Source organism: Poecilia latipinna, unplaced genomic scaffold (genome assembly GCF_001443285.1).
Source record: "Poecilia latipinna isolate Pla-1442-1.1 unplaced genomic scaffold, P_latipinna-1.0 Scaffold2668, whole genome shotgun sequence".
Lineage (NCBI taxonomy): Eukaryota > Metazoa > Chordata > Actinopteri > Cyprinodontiformes > Poeciliidae > Poecilia > Poecilia latipinna.
Genome location: NW_015115284.1, coordinates 20,631 through 31,403, shown reverse-complemented (window position 1 = coordinate 31,403; position 10,773 = coordinate 20,631). Strand labels below are relative to the sequence as shown.

Below are 10,773 nucleotides of genomic sequence, written 5' to 3'. Positions count from 1 at the left end.
CCAACAGAATCATAGAGAGCTCCCTTCCAGTATCCCCGGGTCTCCAGGTTCTATTGAGCTCAGAACCAGCTGTGGTTCTGAAAGGTACAAACGAGTCAGAGCTGGGTCCATTTAAAACCACAGGGGGCGCCATAGGCTTTGCTGGTCAACCTGGCAGAACCAGAGCAGCAGCTTCTTCTCTGGACAGAAGACAGGAGCACAGCAGCTGGAGTCGCCCCCCTCCCCAGCTTGTTGCTGATTCAACAGTTCTAACCGTCTCCAAGTCTAAAGTTTCTCCAGAACCTCAGAAGGTTCTGAGGTTCCTCCGTGGAGGTAGAACTGGATCCCACAGAAGGTGGAAAGCCTCCAAATGACGTTAAGACAGACTGGGAGATTTCATAAATGTTTATTCAAAAAACGTGACGTCACAGAACCAATCAGAACACGTTTCCAGGACCAGGGTTCTAACAGAACCGAGCTTCAACTCTTATTAATGGAAGGAAAGCTTTTTAGGTTTCATTAAAATGTTTCAGGAGATCGGACCAGCAGCTCCAGAATCATCAAAGTAGAACAGAACTGCTGACCCGGTTCGGTCTGATTCTGGAAGTGGAGCCAATCTGGGGGAAGAGAGTCATCAGCTGAGCCCTCAAGCTGGCCTCCTATTGGCTCCCAGGGTCACATGATTTGCTTCAGTTTATTGTTGCCTAAATGGAAACTTGTTTTAGAGCCAGACATTTCAAACAAACATAAAAAATGTTAATAAAAAAAAAGAAAGCATATAAGCACCAATTATAAATATATAAAATGGAATTATAACTCACTATTTTAGGGACAGAATCAGTTCTTCTATCTGCTGCCGTTTAACCCAGGAAACCTCCAGCCAGCAGGAGGCGCTGGAGCTCCAGATGTAAATCAGGCTGAGCCTTGCTTTCTGGCCCAACGACAAATAAAAATGTCACAAAGGAGAAGTTGAGCTAGCGGTAACATTTTTGCTTAAGCCTTTTTTTTCTGAACACTTTAGTTTCCAAACCATGAATCCACAGAAAAGCTTCAGATTAAATGTTTCCTTTTGTTTTTCACACCAAAATCTCTGATGAACCTTTTTACAGATTAGTTTTCATATTAACCGCCAGCTTATCATTGATTATTGATCCCAAATATTTGTAGCTTGCAAATAAGTCAATTTCTATTGCGTTAATAAATTGTGGGGTTCAACATTCATATCCTGTTTTTGTAACATTTAGATTTAAATTGATGGGGATCAGATGAACGCTTCGGTCGGTCTTTGTCACGGCGCCGCACTCTGAGAACCAGCTGCCTGAGGGTGGCGCTACAATTCGGCCTTTTGTTCACATCATCTCCCAGTAGGCTCCGCCCACACAGTGACATCACAACACTCACCTGTGCTCGCCGCTGACCCGGCCCCTCGCAGATCCTGTCTGCACGCGCAGACTCACCTGAGGAACAGAGTCACATCACAAAGGTAGGTCAGGTGAGGAATCGGAGCACCGACCCGCCTGGATCAGAACACGCTTCGGTCCGCTTATGTCACGGCCCCGCCTCTGTGAACAGACTGCTGGGGGCGGAGCTTCAGTCGGCCTTTTGTTACATCACTTCCAGGTGGGTGGCGCTTGAGGTCACAGCGGTTCTGGTGAACCAGGACCAGTTCAGCAGGAACTGGACCCTGAACATCACAGACATACGGGTAGACCTGCAGTGACTTAGACTTGTTTTATTGTCACTGCACAATGAAACAAGTGAAATTAGCAATGAATTGTCATCACTTGGCCACCGGAGCAAGCGCACAAAACACAAGTGTGCCTATAATTACATAATATTGAAAAAATAATGTATTGCTAAATATAGATAACTTAGTATTTTCAAGCAGTCTCAGACAGTCTTAGTGATGGGATTGTTGAGCAATTTGATGGCCAGTGGGAGAGTCAGGCGGTTCTGCAGCGGATGCTACAGAACCGCCTGCCAGACGGCAACCAGATGAACAGACCATGGAGAGGATGGGTGGAGTCAGAGGATCTGGTTTGTTCTGGCTAAGCAGCATCTGAGTGCAATGCTTATGGGAGTGAAGTCCCAATGACCCTCTCTGCTGTCTTCACCTCTCTTCACAGAGGCTTCCAGTCTGAGGCCTTGCAGCTTCCAGACCAGATGGAGGTACTGCTGGTCAGCAGGATCTCAGTGGTTCACTTCCACTGAGGATGGGAGGAGGAGGGCAGCTCTTTTCATTCGTCTCAGAAAGTGCAGGTGCTGCTGTGTCTTTTTCACCGATGCGAGGTGTCCAGCTGAGGGCGTCTGTAATGTGAAGCCCCAGGAACTTAGCGCTGCTGACGATCCCCACTGTTCTGTCGTCGATGAGGACAGGTGTGGTTGGGTCGAGATCTGCTGAAGTCGACAATGATCTCTTTTGTCTTGTTGAGTTCAGCAGCAGGTTGTTTATTCTGCACCAGTCCTACCCTAACTTGGCTGCAGGAAACACGGCGGCCATCTTGGAGCGGCCATCTTGGCTGAACCAAAGCAGCAGCAGAAACTTCAGCACTGCGGAATATTTTTGTTTACATCGATGGACTGTTGACCTGACAGCTCGGGAAATAACTTTTCACAAGATGGACATAATATTGTTTATATTTTGTGATCAGAATATTACTATACTGTATTTATGTCCACCGGCAAAATGACAGTAATATTAGCTATAGCGCTCGGGGTAATACCGGGTTCAGCCCCGCTAGGAAGGCTCACCCAGATTTAGTTAGAAGTTTTAACATTTTTAACATGGACTTAGATTATCACAAGAGCCAACGTTAGAAATAAAACATTATAATCAATATATTATCAGTTTACACAGGTGGCAATGACTGTTGTTAATATGTAATTCTTTCACACTGTCAAAAGTAAGATGGCTCCCAAATCTCCCGTTTTTATTTTGAAGGTTTCCTAAAGCCACGATGTGAGAAAGAAGTGGGAAAATAAGGAGACAGATTCACTGCACAGGATGAATCTAGAATCTCTCTGAAGCCAGAACTCCTCGGCTGGAAGACATGAAAAATAACTTTTATATATATTTATATAAAAAAACGATAATTAGAGGCTGTATGCTTTGTGGAGAGTTTCATACGGTCGTGTTTTGTAGGTGACAACAGCTGTAGCATTGAATACACGTTGAAACCAGAACCATGTAGTTATTAAAACAACCTGTTTTCTGTCGTATCTTGTCGCGTGTGCTGAACTGACAGCTCCTCCACGTGTCTAATGCGCATGCGTACTCATAGAACCTATTGTAGACTTATGCTGACCAGACAAAACACCTGTCTGGCTCCCGTCGTTCACTTCAAAGAACCGGCTCTAAGAACCGAAACGTTCGCGATCTACTCATCACCAACCCAGATCAGCTCACCTGGAGAAGAACCCAGGACCGGGTGGTTCCGACACATCGGCCCGGTCCAGTTGATGTAGCTGGCCTTAGCTAGCAGTTAGCATCCTGCGGTACTTCAGTCACTGCCCCCCGGAACCAGCAGAGAAAAGTCAGAAGAAATCGTGTGGAAGCCTCCCCGCCAGACCGGAACTGGATCGGAACCGGAGTCAGACAGTCTGAAACTCATCAGTCTGCGATCCAAACCGGTTCTGACCGGTTTGGATTCAATCCACGCCGCCAGCCTCGTGGTCAGAGATCTTTGTTCAAAGCATCGCTGCGCTGCTGCTTCTTCTTCTTCTTAATGGCGGAAACAAATTAACGCCACCTAGTGGTNAGTGTTAAGTGAATTTTTAATTTTTTTTATTTTGAACATATATTTTAAAATATACACAAAATATATATATACTTGAGAAAGTGTACATTTAGATATTTAGACTTGGGCAAATATATATTTTGTTCACTTAAAGTATACTTTTATTTAGTATATTAAAAGTGTATTTTGGTACAATTATGTTTAAGTTTGTTTAAAGTTCTAATTTCTAAATTGGTACAAGTATACTTTTAGTATACTTCATATATATTTATAGGTAGTACACTTAATAGTTAGTATACTTACAGTGTACTTTCACAAATTTAAGTATGTTTATTTTCACCTAGGGAGAGGGGGCGCTATTTTCCCACTGCACTGATACATAAAGCAAGTGGGATTCTACAACCTAAACACTGTTACATTAGTTATGTCCAGAAAGTTCTGGTTCTGGTTCTGAGGTCGTCCTCAGGTGGGACCGGTTACCTGGAACTGTACCTCCATAACCTCACCAGCAGAGGGCGCTGTGCCCTTCACAGACTTCAGATAAATCTTTCTTCTGCTTCTCCATCAATATCGTCTCAAGCTGGTTCGGTTCGGTTCGGACCGGGAGGCAGGAGGATCAGTTGGTACCGAAGTAAAACCCGAAGCAGAACCGGGCAGCAATGGCACTTTAACCTGGAGTAAAACCAAAATAATAGCAGGTGTGAGCAGGGCTTTAAAAATGAGCCGAGTAACAATGATTTATTACAAACAAGCCACTAAACACGCAGCGGCGATGTTTCATGGTAGAGTCAATAAAAGGTTTGTGGAAAAGAAGCTGCAAACAGAGTCTTAGCTCAGTGCGAAACTTCTAACAGAACCTCGGTTCCGTTCTGCGAAAACCCAACCACGTTCGGGTGTCTGCATCTGCTCGGAACCAGAAACCAGAACATCGACCTGTAACCCACTGTGGTTCATCTCATTTGGACCAGAACCAGTGATCCATACCCGGAGAATCCACCTCTACTCTGGACCTGGTTCCGACCAGAACCTAAATCATCGACAGCTGCTCCTCGAGAAGCTTTTATTATGAAAACCTCCCAGGAAGTTGGGTCTGCAGCCCTCGGAACTGTTCGGCCAAGTTCGGCTCCGCTCGGTTTATTTTCATCTCCGCCTCCAGCTGAGCGGAGCGACAAGAAGTTCGGACACCGAGGAGCCCAGAGCTGCCGCGGAGCCGAACCGAACCAGGAACTGGACCTGGACCACAGTGACACCACGGCGGAACCGGGACCAGCGCGGTGAGCGGACCGGGACCGGAACGGAATCGAAGACGGCGTCATTCCTCTCCAGAAGTCAGGGAGGTTCGGGTCGGACAGGCGGCGGTTCGGGGCAGCAGAACCGTGTCAAAGTGGACCGCCGGGGGCTGCAGACAGAACCATGTACCAAGTCCAGGTGAGCGAGCCCAACAGAACTCTAGCAGAACCCAGATAGCTTAGGGATGGTTCTGTTCGGAACCCAGCCAGGAAAGTTCCCCCGGTTCCGAAACTCAAGGTTTCTACTGGGTTCTAGAGAACCGGGTCACGGAGAAGAACCCGAATTTATTTGCTTCTTGGTTCCTTAAACGACGTAAATGTGGTTCTGACCCGGTTCTGAAGTAACTGAGTTTGTTCTGATCGGAACCAGAACCAGCAGAACTTTCAGTTCCTGAATCTGTTCAGGTTCTGGTTCCAGTGGACCAAGTTGGGTTGGACCTCTAACCACTGAGACCAGAAATATGAACCAGGCAGAACCAAACAGAACCAGAACCAGAACCAAACAGAACCAGAACCAAGCAGAACCAGATAGGACCAGATCCAGATAGCAGCGTCCGCCTCCATGCGGTTCCGTCTCCGTGGTTCTAGAGGAATTAGAATCCTCCAGTCCTGTTTGTCAGGAATCTGATCAGAACTTTCCTTCAGTTCTTCATGTTTGGGTTTAGTGGAACCGGACCGGACTGGACCTGAAGAACTCCGACCGGGAAACAACAATATTCCCAAACATTCCATAAAATTTCCTCATGACTCCTAACGTCAGACTGCAATGTTCAGGAACGCTGCAGGAACATTCAGGAATACTGTGAGAATGTTTGGGAATGTTCAGGAACGCTGCTGGAATGTCACTGCAGCACTCCGGAACGTTTCACCAGCTGCTCCGTTCAGGGAATGCTGCTTCTGTTCCCTGAACGTTCTAGTCCAACTTCCTGCTGATTTCTGGTTTCCTCCTGCAGTCTACCATCTCTTCCACACGGGTCCTGGTCCTTGTTCTGGTTCTGGTTCCCTCAGGGAATGATTCAAGAACTCCATCAGATCCTATCAGATCTGTTTCTGTCTGACCAATCCGGTTCTGATTTGACTGATCAGGAGTTCGGGTCGAGTCTTTCCACTGAGGACGACCAATCAGAGCGCAGATGTCTGTGATGGGAAGATACGCTGGAACCAGACAGGAAGGAGACAAACAGGAAGAGGAAGAGCTTTCCAGCCCGACTGCAGCCGGCAGACACAGGATCTGGATCAGTATGGAGTAATTTTCTTGCCATAATCCAAGAGCACACATTTTCATTTTGAAACCAGGACTTCATGTCTGTCTTCTCCAAAAACTTCTCCTCCTGCTCACACTTAGTCTCTGCTCGCTGTTGGAAACGCCTTTTGGCTCAGTCGCCTGGCAACTTCTTAGCCAATAGAATGAAAGTGTTGTACTGGGTGTGTTTGTTTCCTTCTAGCGGGTGAGCCTATTATCGATTATAGCAGTGTTTCTCAACGGGGGCGTTCAGTGGACGGCAGGGGGCGCTGGCGGAAATTTTTACAACAGGGGGCGCTGCGATGCCTTTGGGGGGCGTTTGGTCGAAGGTAAACCTTACATCTTAAATGCACAACAGTGCCAGTTTAGACTTTGATCTACTTGCTAAAAACTGTATTGTGTAACATTAAAACATGCCACAAAATGAACAGCATGTTCTCCGCTGCGCCAAGAACTGATGGTAGCTTTACACCGGCTGATCACGTTGCTGTCAGATTCACTTGTTAGATCATTTTATAGAGTTAAAGTCGGTGCTGTAAGTGATCCGGTATGAAACGGTACCACAGCACTTTTGAATATTAATAATGAGAATGCCGGGATTTTTCCCTTGTTTTAAAAGGTTTACGTCATTCTGCTTTTCTCCTTTCTTCATCGATACGCTCCCTACCGCCCCGCACCGGAAACAAACAACACATAAAAAAAAACAACGCGCACGTTTCGCAAAACTCTGAAATAGGAGAAGCGGGATGTAGAACGGAGCAACGAACTAGATGTGAATCAGGATCGAGAATCCTTTGGTGAATAGTGAAAAATCAATATCAGTGGCAAACACATGACGATTAGGCGGCGCAGCAGGTGATGAGTGAAGATTACTGATGGTCAATAAACAATAAAATAAATCTAGCAACAGGAAAGAAACTAAAGTGGACATAGCAATAAACTAAGAGAGGATAATATTAATCAAAGGAAACTAAATGGAAATGAATGAAGAACAAAATGCAAGAAAGAAATTAAAGTAAATACAGAGGAATAAACTGGTATGGCAAGACCTTTTGAGCAATAATTAATACAGAGACTACATGGCAAGAATAAACAGACACTATTTCCAGATAAAAGGTAAAATAATATTGTTGAAGTGCCATGGGTTTGTTGAGACCACATCTAATACTGAGAATAAATATCTTACAGACCATAACAGTGAAGAACTGATCACTTATTTATGTCTTTCATTTTATTGGCTGAGAGGTTGCCAGGCGACTGTGCCAAAAGGCAGTTCCATGTTTCGTAAGCGAGCAGAGAGTCTGAGCAGAGACTAAGTGTGAGCGCGAGGAGAAGTTTTGAGTAAAAGCGTTACAAGTTTTGAGAAGAAAGATATGAAGTCCTTCTTTCAAAATGAAAATGTGTGCTCTCGAATTATGGCAGGAAAATTCCACCATAGCTCTGGATCATGATCAGGTGTGACTGAACCTGGACATCAGAAAGTTGAGCCTGTCAGTCAGAACTCAGGGCAGTAGTCTGCAGCCTGACATGAAGAGTGATGCTGACTGTCCTTCCACTGAATGTGGGTGGAGCTAAAGGTGATGTTCCTGACCCCAGCTTCCTGTAGGTTTTAATGACGACCTCTGACCTCCTGAGTGAGGTGGATGTGATGACCTCTGACCTTGCAGCAGAAGGAGGAACCCTGAGACTCTGGTTCCTCTGCAGCAGATGGTGTGTCCTCTGCAGGCTCCTGTAGTTACAGTCAGGGTGACCGGGGCAATGTGTGTGTGTGTGTGTGTGTGTGTGTGTGTGTGTGTGTGTGTGTGTGTGTGTTGGTCTAAAAATAAACGGGCGTTCTGCTGAACAAACATTCCTTCACCAAACAGAGAATCTGCAACAGAACCTGAAGAACTGATCAGTTCTGCTGATCAGCTCATCGTATCCATAACCGATCAATGGATCCAGATGATCAGAAGTCTCAATCCCGGGCCTGAGTCCAGAACCAGAGGGAGTCGGAGGTCTGATCAGCAGAACCGGGTCTGAAACGACAGAGGAGCATCTGATCCCCAGAGGACCTAAAGTTAATATGCTGCCGCAGCAGATACACACACACACACACACACACACACACACACACACCGACTTCACAGGCGGCCAGCTGACCCTGAAACACAAGAGTGAGGAAACATTAAACACTCTTCATCACTTTGCAGAGTTCTAGCTGCTCCTCTTCATCAGCTGCTCTGTCTGAGAAGCTCTTCCTCCTCCTCTTCCTCTAACCCTTATTGATGAAGGCTTCCTTCTGTCATTCCCAAATACTTTTATCAGCTGAAGGATGATGTCATGACTTCCTGTTAAAGTCCGGTCTGACCAGAACCCGAACCAGAACCAGGACCAAGGCTGCGTTCTCCTGCAGGCCTTAATGCTCAGTTCTGATTTCTTTCTTTTTTTTTTAATAATGGTTGTGATCTGCTGTCCCTGCTGCGCTGCAGAGGGTGCCGTGACGTCGCCTACTGAGCATGCTCAGTAGGCGTAAACATGGAGTTTACCGAGGGTCAGAGTGCCACCTGGTGGCTCAGACTCGGGTCGCCTTGGCAACAAGCGCCACCTGGTGGCTCAGACTCGGGTCGCCTTGGCAACAAGCGCCACCTGGTGGCTCAGACTCGGGTCGCCTTGGCAACAAGCGCCACCTGGTGGCTCAGACTCGGGTCACATGGATTCAGGAGGCCTGTGTCTAGTCAAATCAGATTCAGGCTGCAGTGAGTCCTGGAGATGCTCTGAAGGTCAGAGGTGGAGCTGAGCGCTCTGATTGGCTGACGGAGCCGTCTGTTTGCCTGTTGCAGGAGAGCCGCCCCCTGCTGAGCCCTTCCATCGATGACTTCCTGGCAGAGAGCCGCAGCGAGGCCGCCTCTGGACGACCCCCGACCTCCAACCCCGCAGGTACACTCAGCAGGAACCGCTTTGCTAATGACCTCTGACCTGCTGCAGGTCAGGCCGGATCATGTTTCCCTGAACTGGACCAGAGCAGCTCTGACCTGGTTCTATTCTGACCCAGTTCTGACCCGATGCCCTGTCTGTCTTGCTGCAGTTCTGTCCACGACTCTGGACCTGGTGGACCTGAGCGACCCAGCAGAGACCCGGCACCACCGGGTCACCAAGAGTCCAGTGAGGCCAGCCGGGTCCAGGAGCCCCCGGCACAAAACCAGAACCAGAACCGAGGAGACAGAGCTGGTCCCGGTCCAGCTGGAGCACCGGCCTGCCGGGCCCGGAACCCCCAACAGGACGTCTCTGGACTCGGGTAAGACGGGCCGGTACCGGGTCCAAATCAGTTATGGTTCAGCTGCCAGGAGCAGACGGGTTCCCTCTGAGGTCCATCAGAACCCAGGAGTTCTGGTTCGGATGGACCTCGTTGATTCTGCAGAGAACATCATGGAGGTTCTGGAGTCATTAAAATGTCAGAGGTCTGGTTCTGGAACCGGACCCGGCCAGACTCAGCTGGAGGTTCTAGTTCATCCTGAGGCTCAGCTGCTTCATTTAGTTAAAAGCTTTGAAGTCAGCCAGTCGTCATGACGACACCTTAATCTGAGCTTTTACTTTAATGAGAACTTCCTGTTTTAGCTCATGGATCACGCTGAGGTCAGAGGTCAGGATCTGCTCTCTCTGCTTGTCTTCCCAGTCAGCCTGTCCTCTCCTCTGGACAAGTGGGACGAGATGGACCTGGAGGACGGGGGACGGCGCAGACGCTGCCAGGCCAGATGCACCTCCCACCACTCCTCCAGCGAGTTGCTATGGTAACCGACACGCCTCAAGCCAGACCCATGAAGCGGCAGCAGACCGTTCCATCTGGTTCTTCTCTGGGTTCTGGTTCGACCCGGTTCTCTTGCAGCTCAGACTCAGATCTTCCGCTCTGCTGATTATCCTCAGATTTATTTACAGAACGCTGGTTAATTCCAGCAGCAGCCTGTAGGGGCAGCAGAGCTGACCTGTAGTTCCTGCAGCAGCCTGTGGGGGTCAGTAACTATGGAGAGCACCAACACAGCAGCTTTTCATCAATGGACCTGCAAAGTGGTTCCAGAGAAGAAGCCGTCAGAGTAATTTCAGCTGACATGCTTGCTGTCAGCTCCATGCTGTTCCTTTGTGTTTCTGATGTTTTCTAGCATCAACAGTGTTGCTAATGCAACACGGCATTAGGGTTAACCCTAACCCTAACATGATGGAAAAGGTTTTTTGTGTTGCTAATGGTAACATGACGGTAAACTTTATGTCACTAATGTTAACATGATATAAACGTTCTGTGTCGCTAATGCTAACATGATATAAACGTTGTCGCTAAAGCTAACATGATATAAATGATGTGTCGCTAAAGCTAACATGACATAAACGTTCTGTGTCACTAATGCTAACATGATATAAACCTTGTGTTGCTAATGCTAACATGATATAAACATCGTGTTGCTAAAGCTAACATGACATAAACTTTCTGTGTCGCTAATGCTAACATGACATAAACGTTGTGTTGCTAAAGCTAACATGACATAAACTTTCT

The 10,773-nt window shown here is 47.4% G+C and overlaps 1 protein-coding gene and 2 long non-coding RNA genes across 3 annotated transcripts in view; 1 reads left to right on the top strand and 2 right to left on the bottom strand.

Moving 5' to 3' along the window:
* Positions 1-366: 366 nt before the first annotated feature.
* LOC106938694 (uncharacterized) lies at positions 367-3,709 on the bottom strand. Its single transcript, XR_001422678.1, has 4 exons — positions 3,386-3,709; positions 1,381-1,436; positions 801-910; positions 367-683 (listed from the first exon to the last, which is right to left on the bottom strand). It is a non-coding gene; the product is annotated as an uncharacterized LOC106938694 (long non-coding RNA).
* Positions 1,700-3,379, bottom strand: LOC106938695 (uncharacterized). The gene is made up of 2 exons (XR_001422679.1): positions 3,285-3,379; positions 1,700-3,217 (listed from the first exon to the last, which is right to left on the bottom strand). It is a non-coding gene; the product is annotated as an uncharacterized LOC106938695 (long non-coding RNA).
* A 291-nt stretch (positions 3,710-4,000) lies between the features above and the next one.
* Positions 4,001-10,773, top strand: part of LOC106938693 (PEX5-related protein-like) — a 20,150-nt gene continuing 13,377 nt past the window's right edge. The window contains exons 1-4 of the mRNA XM_015020828.1: positions 4,001-5,144; positions 9,071-9,167; positions 9,316-9,525; positions 9,904-10,018. Coding sequence (XP_014876314.1) covers positions 5,130-5,144; positions 9,071-9,167; positions 9,316-9,525; positions 9,904-10,018 — 437 coding nt within the window. The 5' untranslated portion in view covers positions 4,001-5,129. The remainder of the gene's footprint in view (positions 5,145-9,070; positions 9,168-9,315; positions 9,526-9,903; positions 10,019-10,773) is intronic.